Source organism: Rhinoraja longicauda, chromosome 12 (genome assembly GCF_053455715.1).
Source record: "Rhinoraja longicauda isolate Sanriku21f chromosome 12, sRhiLon1.1, whole genome shotgun sequence".
NCBI classification, from domain to species: domain Eukaryota; kingdom Metazoa; phylum Chordata; class Chondrichthyes; order Rajiformes; family Arhynchobatidae; genus Rhinoraja; species Rhinoraja longicauda.
This window is the reverse complement of record NC_135964.1, coordinates 3,109,471-3,125,163: the sequence shown is the minus strand read 5'-3', so window position 1 is coordinate 3,125,163 and position 15,693 is coordinate 3,109,471. Positions and strand designations below refer to the sequence as shown.

Genomic DNA, 15,693 nt, shown 5'->3' with positions numbered 1-15,693 from the left:
AGGGGTTGGAGAGGCTAGATGCGGGAAGATTGTTCCCGATGTTGGGGGAGTCCAGAACCAGGGGTCACAGCTTAAGGATAAGGGGGAAGTCTTTTAGGACCGAGATGAGAAAACATTTCTTCACACAGAGAGTGGTGAGTGTGGAATTCTCTGCCACAGAAGGTAGTTGAGGCCAGTTCATTGGCTATATTTAAGAGGGAGTTAGATGTGGCCCTTGTGGCTAAAGGGATCAGGGGGTATGGAGAGAAGGCAGGTACGGGTTACTGAACTGGATGATCAGCCATGATCATATTGAATGGCGGTGCAGGCTCGAAGGGCCGAATGGCCTACTCCTGCACCTATTTTCTATGTTTCTATGTTTCTATATGAAGATAGGTGGAGGGGCAGATAGTGTCGAGAAAGCAGGGACTCTGCAGAAGGACTTGGACAGGTTGGGAGAGTGGACTGAGAAGTATCAGGTGGAATACAGTGTAGCAAAGTGTGAAGTCGTACATTTTGGTAGGAGGAATAAAGGCATTGACTATTTTTTAAATGGGGAGAGAATTCAGAAATCGCAGGTGCAAAGGGACTTGGGAGTGCTGGTGCAGGATTCCGAAAAAGTTAATTTGAAGTTGAATTAGTAGTAAGGAAGGCGAATGCAATTATTTCGAGAGGGCTAGAATACAAAACAGGATGTAATCCTGAGGCTTCATAAGGCACTGGTCAGACCGCATTTGGAGTATTGTGAGCAGTTTTGTGCCCCAAATCTGCGGAAGGTTGTGCTATCATTGGAGAGGGTCCAGAGGAGGTTTACAAGAATTATCCCAGGAATGATTGGGTTAACAAATGATGAGCGTTTTAAGGCATTGGTCCTGTAGTTGCTGCCGTTTACAAGGATAACAAGGGACCTCATTGAAACTTTTCAAATAGTGAAAGAACAGGGTAGAGTGGATGTGGAGAGGATGTTTCCACTAGAGGAGAGTCTAGGACCAGAGGCCATAGCCTCAGAATAAAAGGACTTACCTTTAGAACGGAGTTGTGAAGGAATTTCTTTAGTCAGAGGATGGTGAATCTGTGGACTTCGTTGCCACAGACTGCTGTGGATATTTTTAAGGTGGAGATTGACAAATTCTTCAATACTAAGGGTATCAGGGGCTATGGAGCGAAGGCAGGAGAACGGGGTTGAGAGGGAAAGATAGATCAGCCATGATTGAATGGCGGAGTAGACGATGTGCCAAATGGCCTAATTCTGCTCCTAGAACTTCTGAACTTCTTGATCTCAATCGTGCATCGCATATTAGTATATCTCACATTCATCTTACTGTTCTCCTTGGTGAATATAGATGTACGCATTTGGTACCTTAACTTCATCCTCTTTAATGCAACTTGCCAATGACATTTCATGGCCCCTTAGGCCCTTTTAATTGCTTGCTTTGGTTCTTTTCTGCTTACTTTCTATTCCTCAAGGACCCTATCTGATCCTTATTTCTAAAACGTAGGTGGATGTTTCTGTAAATAAGGGCACCAACCTGTGACATGGGAGGCCAAATTTGAAAGTTATTAAATCATAATGAAATATCACAGCATTAAAAATGGGCCTACCTATGATCCTTTTGAGCTAATTTGTGATTAAACCAACCAAAATTTGACCAAAATGTAATACTTCCAGAATTTTGGAAAAAAAAATATTTATGAGACATACAAAACATGTGGGACACTGACTGATTTCTAAGCTCCCTTACAAAATGTTGGCACCTAACCCACTACGAGGCACGTAGTTAACGCCAGGGTCATTATAATCGCGTTGTTTAAAAAAAAAATTAAATCGCGGCAAGTGCAAATAAACCCAGTTATAAATAGCGTTGACAACCTTAGACAACGGGAGGAACTACGGAATGAGACATCGCTAAAATAGGTGAGCAAACTAGAGTTTTATTTCATGATTTTAAGTTCTATTCATTATTAAGTATTTCAATGTTAAGCTTAAGCACAAAATGTAAACAATAAAAAAAGAAACAATGAATATAAAAAACAGTTTCTCTGCTTTTAAATCATACATTTCACAACGTGACTCGCGTTCTGCTGCAAAAACTTGGGACATCAGAAAACCATCTTATCGGGTGATAAATGATAGAAATCATAAGCATAATCAGAATTTGGCTTATATAGAGTTATTTAATTGCAAAATTAATGTAATCTTTCTGGTATAAATTAGCCTAAGGATTTGATGAAATCCTGCTTGAAAAATGTCTCCAAAAAAGGCAAGAAAACACAGGGACATATCTGATTTTTTAAATTTGAAAACAGATTTATTAATTTTTGCTTCATCTCATTATTTTGGCTATACACTATACTACAAAATACAGGATATGAAACAATGGGAATATTACATTATAAACAGGAAGATAACCTGGAGGTTTGGAGACTTTCAGTTTCACTACTGAATGCTGTATTTATGGAAACACTCACATATATTTCCTTAGGTAGACGAAAAATGCTGGAGTAACTCAGCGGGCCAGGCAGCATTTCTGAAGAGAAGGAATGGGTGATGTTTCGGGTCGAGACCCTTCTTCAGACTGAAGAAGGGTCTCGACCCATACCGTCACCCATTCTTTCTCTCCAGAGATGCTGCCTGACCCGCTGAGTTACTCCAGCATGTTTTGTCTATCTTCGATTTATACCAGCATCTGCAGTTTTTTTCCAACACATATATTTCCTTTCTCTTTTTGACCAACCTCACTGTTCATCCAAGGTTTCCTCACCTTGCCATTCTTATCCCTACTCCTTACTGGAACCACTGGATCTAAATTCTCATCAGCTTGTCTTTAAAAGACGTTGAACATTGAAGTAAATGTTGCTAAATTTAGTAGAATACGTAGCCCATGGGTGCAAAGTGTTGTAGATGGTGACTTTGGGCTTTTACTAGCCACCAATGTTTGCCTACGTTTAATGTGCCGCATCTATTAACAATCTCCTGACCTTTTTATTTTTACCACAATTCTTCGTATAACTACCACCACATAGTCGCTTTGAACATTCTTCATAAAAGTACCTTTATTTTCAAATCAGCTCATAACTTTGAGCCATAAATTTCAGAATTGTCTTTTTGTTTCTGAATTCCCTTCAACCATTCATGTCCTTCAAAATTCTTCTTTACGAAACCATGTGATGTTTTTACTTTAGATCTATTGTTCTCAAGAAATACTGTGGTGAGGATTCCTTATCATCCTTGTCAGTTGAAAGAAAATGACTTTCATCACTTTTTAATTTCCCTTTGCATCAGCCACAAAATCTGGTTGCATCAGTATTATTAGAAGTGCCCCTGTTTTGTATTATTAATATAGGTAAGAGAATTAATTTTGATTCTGGCAAAGCTCATTGCATGTTGGATAGGTGTTTACATTTAGTATCATTGTTATATTGCCAAGTATTTTAAATTCTGCTGTTTTCTTGCCCATTAATTTGAAGAATTGAAATCTGTTATAGAAGCCTCGTGAATGGACAAAATAACTTTTTGAACTTTCAAGTGCTGTACATTACCACAAGTAGATTGTTTTAAATTAGTTCATTTACCTCACCTCATTACCACCTCACAAAAAAAGCTGGATTTCTATATTTGTCTTGTTTAGTTGAATGGTATGTGATATTAGGTTTGTGATTCCTTGCTACTCTGAAAATTATTGTACAGTTTGTAAGTGTTCCCCGTGGGATGAGGTGGAGGGTGTTGATGACATGTGGAGGCAGTGTTAATAATTTGTTATATTTTTAATTACCTGCAGAACTAATTATATTATTTCTACTTTTGCACAATTTTCAGGTTACCCAGGCAATTACTCAATGGAAATACCCATGTTTATTAATGAGGAAAAGAACATCCGATATCGAGTGATTTCTGTGACGGGTGTTGTACATATTTCTAAGATGATTATCGATCCCCCTTTTGTGAACCTGCACCCAGTTCCTCTCAATACAGAGACCGGAGCATCAGTCCAAATTAGTTGTTTCAACTCTCTCAGGTTTGGACATCCTACTCCTTTTGTTTACTTTAAATTTAGCACTAAAGTTAACAATCATTATTGGAAATGGTTACCAAAATGCTGTCAAAATGGTTATTAGTATATCAGCAAATGCTACCTCTTTGGGTACATCCCCATAATGGCAATTTTACCCAGATAGCTGCCCTGCACATCCTCACCTTTTGGATCAGTTAGCACTGAGAACTTGTTGACATGATCACAAACAGTTGCAGTTTTTGGGAGGTTATCTGTGAATCTAAGGCATTTTGTTTGGCTGCAAATTGCAGCTCCAGTGCCGCATTTAAAATATTTTACCAGTACCAAAAAACATTCAGGCATCGTTGATCATTCTTGAGCCCATCCTTACTATTTGTCATTCAGATGCTTGGCCCTGTCCTATAATATCTTACTTTCTCACCAGCTGCAGGATGATTATGCATTTAACATGGAAAAGATTGCAAAACAGCCATGCAGTTGGGCTTCGAAATGGTCTGAATTCAACTGCATTTGTTTACCAAGAGCAATAACTAGATGAACTCTGGTAGTCTAAAGTATCGTTGAATATTATATCATTTTGAGTATTATGTTCTGTTTTGGACACCCTGTTATATGAAGGATGTCATTAAGTTGGAAAGAGTGCAGGGAAGATTTATGAGGATGTTGCCAGGACTCGGCCTGAGCTACAAGGAGAGATTAGGGAAGCTAGAACTTTATTCCTTGGAGTGCACGAGGCTCTAGGGTAATCATAAGGGGAATTGATAGGATGAATGCAGAATCTTATTACCCAAGGTATGGGAAATCCAGAACCAGAGGACTTGGATGTAAGGTGAGAGGGGGAAAGATTTAATTGGAACCTGAAGGGCAACTTCTTCACTCAGAGGATGCTGGGTACTTGGAATGAGCTGCCAGAGAAAATTGCTGAGGCAGTGAAAATTGCTGAGGCAATGAAAACATTTAAAATACACTACATGAATAGGAAAGGTTTAGTGGGATGTGGGCCGAATGCAGGCAAATGGGACCAGCTCAGATGAGACATGTATGAAGTGGGTCGAAGGACCTGTTTCCGTGGTGTCTATCTCTATGACTATAAGTGGCTGATAGACAAAAGTGAAGACACCATCAATGTGCTGGTTGCAGGAGGATACGCATTGTTGTTCTGAGAGAGGACAGCATATTTGATTACCATGAAGTTATTCTCAATCTGCCAGACAGGATATCAGCATTCCTCATATTCAGATAAATATCACTCAGGTTCTAAGAAACCTTTAGAGTTCCTTCAAGAATCACGTTGTGATATATTAAGCATTATAGCTATTGATTAATCTTGTCCAAGATAGTTGTGAAGCTGAATTTCAAATTACTTTTAACAAACATACGGGAATAATTCACTCAAAAATGTTTAAGATATGGTAAGTTATATGCAAAATGAAAAAGGAAATGTCTTAACTCCAACATCTTTACATGTTGGAAAATTAAACTCTTAATTTGCTTTCAGTGACTCCAAGATGCAGGTTGAAATTCCAGAAGTGGAAACTGAAGACGGGAACTGGTTTAAACCCATAACTTGTGAGTTCCCTGATGGTTTAACTTTGAAGTATGAGAATGGAACAAGCAAAAGTATAACGTGCAACATCACCTTCTGTTCATTCACCCCAATTTCAATATCTCTGGATATCATATTCATTGATCAGGAACAGAAAAGGTAAATTGAAAAGTGATTGTGGATGTTACAAAGTTTCTGGGTGAATTGTTGGATTTTAAGAGGTGCAAATTAAATCATTGATAACATGATGAAAAATGGTTACAAGTAAAGAAATAAGAGTAACACTTTATTTCCTCTACTAAATCAAGTGAAGTGTTTATTGAGAAAGCAGTTTGGGTCTCTCTGGCTGGCTGGCTGGCTGGCTGTCATTTGCCTGGATTCAGTGGAATAGTGAGTCCTTACTCGCCTGCATTCAGTGATGGTAGGATTAGGATTCAGTGGCTTAGGCGATACAAATGCAGGAGAAGACAGACAGACTCTTACAAGCTGCAACAAAACTTGGTCTTACACCCAATGTAGCAAAGACACAGGTGATGAAGATCCACTCCAAAACCAGCAACCCTATCCTCATGCACAGCACTGCCCTGGAGGAGGTAGAAACATTCACATACCTAGGCAGTGTTGTGGACACCACCGGAGGGGCAGATGCAGACATAAAAAACAGAATCAATAAGGCTGGGGTGGTGTTTAACATGCTCAGGAAGATCTGGAGTTCAAAATACATCTCAATCAACACCAAAACACGCATCAAATGTGAAGCAGGTAATGCTGTATGGATCAGAGACACGGAAAACAACAAAACACACAACAAACAGGCTGCAAACATTCATTAACACCTGTCTCAGGAGAATACTAAACATCTGGAGGAGAGTCAAAGTAAGCAGTGTGGACCTGTGGAAAAGAACAAGCCAGGATCCCATTGACTTACAAATTCAAAAGAGAAAATGGGGTTGGATTGGACACACCCTCAGAAAACCTGCCACAAACATCACCCGGCAAGCCCTGAAATGGAACCCCCAAGGAAAAAGGAAAAGAGGTGGCCCCAGGAACAGCTGGAGAAGAGGTGTCCAGGCAGAAATGTCTGGGAGTGGCTCAACTGGGGAGATCTCGAAAAAACCGCCAACAACCGAGTGAGGTGGAGGACATTTGTCAATGGCCTATGCTCCCTGGAGGAGCCAAGGGCTTATGAAGAAGAAGAAGAAGAAAGGTTAGGAGATAGAGATAGATCAGCCATGATTGAATGACAGGGTGAACACGATGGGCCAAATGGCCTAATTCTACTCCTATCACTTATGAACATATGGCCCTAAAAGCTGAAAGAAGCAGCTGCAGGATGGTGCAGCAGGTAGAGCTGTATTATCACAGCTCCAGTCATCTGGGTTAAATTCTGGCATTTATGCATCATACAGAGTGTGCCTGTTCTTCCTGTGACCCCATAAATTTCTTATGGACACCACGATTTTCTCCCATATCCGAAATGTGCGCTGGCAGTTAATTGGCTGCTGTATGGTAACCCTTGTATTTGTAAATGTTAGAATTCATAGGAGCTGAAGGCAATGTGTGTTGAATAAAAGGATAAGATTGCTAATGGGTGAATACTTGGTATGCTGAAGGGCAGTGGGCTGAGAACTGTATAAATACATTTATGATAACAAGAGGTTAATAAGAGGTTTATCTTCGAAGGTGCTGCCTGTCCCGCTGAGTTACTCCAGCATTTTGTGTCTATATTCAGTTTAAACCAACATCTTCAGTTCCTTCCCACACAAGAGACTTAGTTTAGTTTAGAGATACAGCACGTAAAGGGGGCCCTTGGCCCATTGAGTCTGCAGTGACCAGCGATCCCAACACATTAACACTACATTAGGGACAATTTTTACATTTATACTAAGTCAATTAACCTACAAACCTGTACGTCTTTGGAGTGTGGGAGGAAATCAAAGTTGTCAGAGAAAACCCACACAGGAGAACGTAAAAAACTTCATCCTGACAAGCACCGGCAGCCAGGATTGAACCCGGGTCTCTGGTGCTGTAAGCACTGCAAGGCAGCAACTCTACCACTTGCCACCATGCCGGCCTTACAATTCTTCAAGAGCGCTTTATCGTCATATGTGCCAGAATGGTACAATGAAATGCTTACTTGCAGCAGCACAACAGGGTTCTAATCACATAGATAATATAATAATCAAACATGAAAATAAATAAATTCAATAATTAAAAAAAAAAATCCAGCACAAACACTAAACAAAACTCAAAGTCCCTATTGCAGTGAAGGCAGTCCGTAGTTTAAAGTTTAGTTAGATTCTGTCGTATTCAATAACTCTAGCCAGTTGGTCTGCACTGATTTTGAGAACATGACCAGCTACATCATCAGGTCCAAATGCTTTTTGAAGGTTCACTCTTCTGAACGATCTTCTGACGCTGATCTCGGTGACTGAGATTGCAATGCCATCGGTGGCTGTGGGGGCTCGTGAAGGTACTCCCTACTGAAGCATGCATAGAATGCATTGAACTTGTCCGAGTGATGCTTTGCTGTTGTTTGAGCTGCCACTCAATTTTACCTTGTTGGATATGAACATCTATGAACATTGCTGCTGAACATCTGTCTCGTCAAAGTCTCGTTGGAGTGGAGCTGGAGAATTAGAAGTTGTGTGATTTTATTTGAAACTGAAAACTTGATAATGCAGATCACATCAGTCCAATGACTGGACCAGCTGAGGAGTTCTGATAATGCAGTGAGCCATTGGCTACACTCGGATAACATTGCACGTACTGTCTCACTGTAAATTGTGCAAGAGGATTTTCACTTCCCCAAGGTTCAGCTATTATGTAACCATTGGAACATGCTGGTTATTGCCAAGTATCTAACACATTCATGACGAATTATTTTTGTTCTGGCCCTCCTTATCTGAGCTGTAAAACTAAAAAAAGTGTGCGTCTTTTGGTTCTATTTTGTAACACATTTACATGGGAAATGCACATTCAAGAAAAGCCGAGCTGCCGGTTGCAACCAGATGCAGCAGGTCATTGGCTTGGCAACCTTTCCATCATCCTAACAGCACTGGTGGAATACAGAAAGGATCTCAAGGTTTGCTGAAGTCTGCCATGTGTTACAAAACATGATGAGAAGAAATATGAAGGCAAATTGCATCAAACCGGAGGCCCTTTCAGGCTTAGCAGTCCGCACAGTCAACAGACACAATCCACATTCCCCAATTCAACAAGAATCCACTTTACAATCCTCTATTGTTGACCATCATATCTTCTTGATCTCTTTGTCAAAACAACAGTCAATATCAAACTATATTCAATGACAAATTTTTACATAAACATTAACAAATACCATATCAGCATCAACCAAGTTAAGTAATTGTGCATATTGTTATTGGCAAGCCTTTCCTTGGTGTTATGTTTTTCTCAATGCTCTCCAATGATGGCAGCACGAGTGGTCGAAGGCTGCCATGGAGGAAAGTCCAGATGCCCTTGCAAGATGATCTCAAGAAGTTATGGGTTCAGATGGTCTATCTCCTTGTCAAGAGTAGTTGCAGTCTGGAATGGCTGACTGATAGGCTAAGATGAGATTTCGGCCATACCACCTTGAAGATCCATGTATTTCATGACATTGTAATATGATAAAAAATTTATATGTCAGTCAGCCTAGTGAGTATAAAATGAGAAAATGCCAATTAAACTAATACAAGAACAAGCCATTTTACTCCTCAATTCCAACTGCCATTCAGTGAGATAACAGTTGGCTGTACCTTATTTCCCTTCCTAGGCTTTGCTCCATAATCATAAAACCTCCACATTGTAAACATTTCTATTGGTCTCATTGTTGAGCATCTTCATGATGAACCACATACAGCCTTTAGAAGAGAAAATTATAGATTCCACTAATCTGTGCAGAAAAGTACTTTAACCTATGTCTGGGAAGTGTGGACTCAAACATTAGGAGTTTGCAATTTTAAATTCCACTTAATGTGCAATGGTGCAATAAACTTTACCTTTATCTCCAATATAGGCTGAAGCTTCCAATCACTGCATCTGCAGATAATTGTATGTTGACTTTGTACAGATACATAAGAGTTCACCAAGCAGACCAGCAAATTGTCCTCAAAACTGGTAAGTGTATAAATTGTTGATTTTAAGGGATACTTATATTTTTGGATTGAGTTTTATCTTTGCATTGACATAATCCTGAGGCAAAAGATAACATTCATTTCCAGCAGTGATATTAAATTGATCTACAAGTTTAGGAGAAAATATATACCATAAGCAATGTATTTTCTTACATTATATATTCACATGGCTGACGCACTAAATTAAATACATATATATATATATATACATAAATGAAAAAGAATATGGTAACCTTTCATCGAATTCGATGTTAAAATCTCGACTCAAAATTTGTCCGGAACCAAAAGCATCTGTAGACAGGAGCACACTTTCAACGAGACATGGCATTATCTAGAACCCAATCACTCTATTCCCTTCGCCACAGTGCACACACTTTACAACAACATAGCAGCAAGCAATGAAAATTTAACGGAATTTAACCATTTCTATAATAAACAAGAAGCAACATTTACGAGAAAAGAACGAAAAAGTGCAAAAAAATATTTACTAACTAATGATTCCAAGCCAAAAAAAGTGAACACTGTGTTATTCAGAGCACAGAGTGCCCCCAACGTGACCACTGGGACACTGTCTCTTATACTGACTTCCAAGCTCCCTTACAAAATGTCGGCACGTATCCCCCATGATGCCCGTAGTTCAGGTCAGGGTCATTACAACTGTTGTTTGAATTTTTTTAAAATCGCGACGAGTGCAAAAAAAAAGTAATAGCATTGACGACGTCAAAAAACGTGAGGGCCAACAGAATGAGACATTGATAAAATAGGTGAGCAAGCTAGATTGTTATTTCATTATTTTAAGTTTCATTCATTATTAAGTATTTCAATGGAAAGCTTAAACACAAAATATAAACAATAAAAAAGAAACAAAAAATATAAAAATGGTTACTCTGCTTTTAATTCACACGTGACCAAAGGGACACTGCTACTCACGTTGTGCTGCATCAGAAAACATCTTATCAGGTGATAAATGATAACAATCATAAGCATAATCAGAATTTGGCTTATAATTAGAGTTATTTAATTGCAAAATTAATGTAATCTTTCTGGTATAAATTAGCCTAAGGATTTGATTAAATCCTGCTTGAAAAATGTCACCAAAAGGCAAGAAAACACAGGGACATATCTGATATTGTTCTTTGTAAAAACAGATTTTTCAATTTTTGCTTCATCTCATTATTTTGGCTATACACCATGATCTATACCACTTAAAATACAGGATATGAAACAATTGAAATATTACATATAAATAGGAAAATAGCCTGGAATTTTGGAGACCTTCAGTTTCACTAGGGAGTGCTGTATTTATGGAAACAATGCACTGTCGAAGGGATCGTGGAAGCGCCAATTCAAGAAGGCAGCTCATAGCATCAAAGACCCACGTACACTGGCTATATACTCAACTTGCCTGCAGTCAGGAAGAAAGTACAGGAGCCTGAGTACCTTTACCTCCAGATTCAAGAATAGCTTCTTCCCATCAACCATCAGTCTCTTGAACCATCCTGCACAATCCTAACTCTACCACAATCCTGCCTTAGCACCCGACAACAATGGACTGCTAAGGTTATACTTTACTCCTTGGCTTGCACCATTATAGTCTATTTATTTAGTACTAGACGGGTGTGCACCCGTTGGGTGCAAATCTCTGCTGCGGGCGGTCCTGCTTGTGCGGCTGAGGGAGGGGGGGTCCCGCCCCCGGCAATCATTTTGGGCCCCTGCTCCCTCATTTGCCGCCAATCCCGTCTCTCATAATACTGGCTATCTTCCCTCCACTCTTTCAGTCCAGATTAAAGGTCTTGACCCTGAATATTGACTCTGAATTTCTTTACATAAATGCTGCCTAACCTGAGTTCTTCCAGCAGATTGTGTTTTTGTAACAAAGAATTGTAGCCTGATTCATTGCTATGAGAAGGTGGCTTGACTTTCCTGGTATACTGCTAGGAGTTAGGACCATGCATTGCCTTCTATGTATGGTTCTTCTAATGTGGGAGGGGTCTAAGATAGTGGGACAATGGTACGTACATTTGAAAAATACTGATTTTGCAAATGAAAAGCCACTCATATGTTGAAGGAATATATATTCTTTGACACTTCTGATTCCACGAATGTTTAAATAGCACAAAAATTCTGAAATTTAATTATAATACTGTTTTTTCCTAATTTTGAGCAAGCATCTCATTGCCCATATTAATTGAAAACAGGTTATCAATGGACCAAGTAGAAATTTGAACTGTGGAGCATTGCTCTGCAACCACTAGATAATGGAAAGTCAGCTAAGAGACCATTTGGAAACTGGTATGTTTTCTCATACATTTGGAAACAACAATTCAGTAGGTGATAATTTTTGGAATGAGAGTTTTGCGACAAATTGGGCAATGTAGAAATGAAAGGAAACAATGTTAAAATAGGGCAAAGTAAAGGATTAGTGTTATGGTTGACTGCACAGGATGCTGGCGTTTCAATATCTGAGTCATTCCAAAACCTGAATTTGGATTGTTTTCTTTGGAGTGTCAGAGATTGAGGGGAGTGCTGACGGAAGTATATCAAATCATCAGAGACATAGGTAGGGTAGACATTCAGAACCGTTTTACCCTGGGTGAAAATGTCAAAGACTAGAGGGTATAGCTTTAAGGTCAGAGGAGGAAATTTCAAAGGAGATATGTGGAGCAAGTTTTATTTTTACACAGAGAAAAGTGGATCGTGCTGTTAGGGATGGTGGTGGAAGCAGAAATGATAGCACCATTTAAGAAGCATATGGAGAGCCATCGAATGGAGGGATATGGATGATGCGCAGGCAGAGGAGATTGATTTAACATGGCATCATGTTCAGCACATACCCTGTGTGACAATGGGCATTCCTGCCCTGCGTCATTCTGTTCTATGTTCTATGTTGTGGCCCTGATCTTTGACTTTCAGAATTATTACCTTCAACCAAATTATCAATTTCTCTGTTATTATCTCTCAACAAATTTGGCGAAATTTTTTTTTGCAGGCCTTATCCCTTTCATGCAAATTTCTCAAAAGTGACAATTTATTTATGTGTAAATTTTGCCTGGATTTTGTGCTAATCATTATTGAAGAAAACAGTTGACGAGAACATTTTTTTTTCGTATCTTGGTTTACAATATGATTAAACCATCTGGTCATGCTGTCTTTAAAATAAAATATGAGATTTTACTATACTATGATAAATATAGAATGAATGGGTATTCACTAGTAATCCTTTGTTTGCTTCTTAGCACCTACTTCAACCAACTATCCAAGTGATGGAAAAGTCATTCTTCAACCTTATTACACCCCTGGAACTTCCTCACTAAGTTCATCTTCACTCGTGGCATTTTCGACTGTGTCTTCTTATTTTCCAGATTCTTCTGCAGGTAAACTATTGTCTTGTATGCATATGTATAAATCTGAAGCTAAATGTCTCCACGTGGCATGGATTATCAAATAGAAATTTGATAAAATAAAGTTATTGCAAAGATAGTAAAAAAAGACTTAGTTAGAACCAGGAATGAAATGTGAAGGATATGCCTTTGCATTGCTGGGAGATCAAAGTAGGAATTATTGGGACTACATTTGATGCATTTTCAAGATACTCTAATTTGCCTTCGAGCAGGCAGGAGTTGGAGAGAAGATATTGAGAATAATCATCTGAGCCTCCACATGAGCGATCTATCTTGTAGACATATCAGTGCTGGAGAAAAATTAGATAAACTAAGTACCTGCTCCTTTTCCTTGGGGTATCCAGAATAATGGCCACAGCCTTTCCATTAATGAAGAATTTTGAATTTTAATGAATGTTAATGCTATTTTTGATGATATAATATGGTTGATGATATAACACGGTTCCACCAACATCTTCCTGATGTGCTATGAGAGAAAAGGTAGGATTACGTAATTGTTTAAACTGCCACAAGCATTCTTAGTTTAAAAAAAGAACATTGTGTTCAACCTAAGTCTTTGCTTCATTCAACCTTCTCCATATTATGCAAAATCTGAGTTTTACTCAACAGTTGGTGTCTGAATGTGGGACTTCATGAGATTTTTGATTTGCCTGTAAAATAAATGCTGTGTACCTCTTGGTCAACATACTGGTGGACATGGTATTTTGATAAACCATATTTATGAATGAAACACATTGATCTGTGTTGACTTGTTAGACTATAGTTGATTTCTGTGACTTTTAAGAATTTTAATTAAGGTTTTATGATGAATGCAATATTGTACAGAGTACACAAAGAAAATGCTAGACTTAAAGGAAATACTGTAAGAGCAGCGAAAGAGCCAAAAGCTGTCCTCTGGTAATTACAAGTACTCGAATATTGAACTCTACTATTTTGACTTAACTTGTGAAAGAATTCGTAAGAAGAGATGACATTAGATTTAAATCTAGTAACTCACAGTTAACAAATTCATTCAGTTTAGTTTAGAGATACAGCATGGAAATAGGCCTTTTGACCTGCGATCCCCACACACTAACACTATCCTACACACACTAGGGACTACTTACAATTTTACCAAGCCAATTAACCTACAAACCTGTATGTCTTTGGATGTGGGACGAAATCAGAGCGTCCAGAGAAAACCCACGGAGGTCACAGGTACAAACTCTGTTCAGACAGCACCCGTAGGCAGGATCGAACCGGGTCTTTGGCACTGTAAGGCACCAACTCTACTGCAGCGCTACTGTGCCGACCCAGTTAAGGACATTTTTCTTGTTGTTTCAAGTTTTACAAACATGAAATATGATCTCTTTCTTGCAGAATCCGATGAATCTTCCAAAGTAGACAATAGCAGTGTAGTGAATGATCGTGACGTTTTAGGTGGAAACAATTGGAAAAAGCTCATGTTTAATAGTGAAGATGTATTCTGCCAAAAGGTCCTAACAGCTGTACAGGTCTGGGTCAGTTTGTTTGGTTGGTCAAATGGAATGCATCCTATTACTATCCCAGAGTCACTAAGAAGGTAAGTACAGAAAATGATAAAATCATGCAGTTATAAATAATTGTGATTACCATTTTTCACTAGCTTGACCAACATTTGAATGCCTTTATTTGGACATTGGGAGTAAAACAGAATTCCACCATAAGGAAATGAAATAATTTATTTGCACAAAAGTGAAGTTCTGCAAATACCAATTAATTGACCACATGATTTGTTTTGGATGGTGTCTATTGGAGGTTAAATGTTGGTCAGGACAACATTCCACAATTACTCAAATAGTGCCTTGGGAATTTTGACTTACAAATGAGAGGGCAGATAAGTCTATTCTTTCATCCATTTATTCTAAAAGATAGCACTTCAGATGCTCTACTGAAGTATCAACCAGTGTTATTAAATAGAATCCATAAAGTTTATCTTAGTGGTGAGGATGATATAACTCATACAAATTTTCCTTAAGGTGTCATAGGAGGGAACAGTTTACTTCATGAGGAATCATGTAGCTGTCTACGTCAATTTTAAAGTACTAACTAAATAACTTTTTCTTTATTTAATTTTGCAAATGATCTTAAGTACATGCCTTCTGGTTATTGACCTTTACATTAGGGGAAACTATTTTTTTCCTATTTCATCAAATTTTGAAAACCGCCAGTAAATTTCATAATTAACAGTCAGGAAAGCAACTCAAGCTCCTCTAATCTCTCTGCATAATTAACACAATATGCCTTCAATAGACTCTTTGGTGGTTGTCATTAATTTCATTGAGATAATAATGTTTAAATGTTTACTCATCATTGCCTTCTCCAGTGCTGCACTGAAATTAAACTGCTTATACCCCTTGGGAGGAACCTACAGCTCATAAGCCACCTTTGACCCATGGCTGAAACATTTGGAATAGATTTTTTTGAGAGAAAACATCATGGAAACAATTAGCAATCAGGCTATCATTGACAGTGTGTATAATGATACTAGGTTAATTAGTAATTCCCAAGTGATGGTTCCTCAACAGAAAGAAATGTTGATCCCAAGAGCAATTAGGAACGAGTAATAAAATCTCGCTTTGCCAGTGATGCCAATATAC

At 38.6% G+C, this 15,693-nt stretch overlaps 1 protein-coding gene across 1 annotated transcript in view; it reads left to right on the top strand.

Moving 5' to 3' along the window:
• LOC144598635 (cilia- and flagella-associated protein 47-like) overlaps nucleotides 1–15,693 on the top strand; it is a 426,611-nt gene that overhangs the window by 88,324 nt on the left and 322,594 nt on the right. Inside the window, exons 26-30 of the mRNA XM_078408845.1 lie at nucleotides 3,797–3,995; nucleotides 5,491–5,697; nucleotides 9,557–9,657; nucleotides 12,911–13,048; nucleotides 14,435–14,636. Of these exons, the coding sequence (XP_078264971.1) occupies nucleotides 3,797–3,995; nucleotides 5,491–5,697; nucleotides 9,557–9,657; nucleotides 12,911–13,048; nucleotides 14,435–14,636 (847 nt within the window). The remainder of the gene's footprint in view (nucleotides 1–3,796; nucleotides 3,996–5,490; nucleotides 5,698–9,556; nucleotides 9,658–12,910; nucleotides 13,049–14,434; nucleotides 14,637–15,693) is intronic.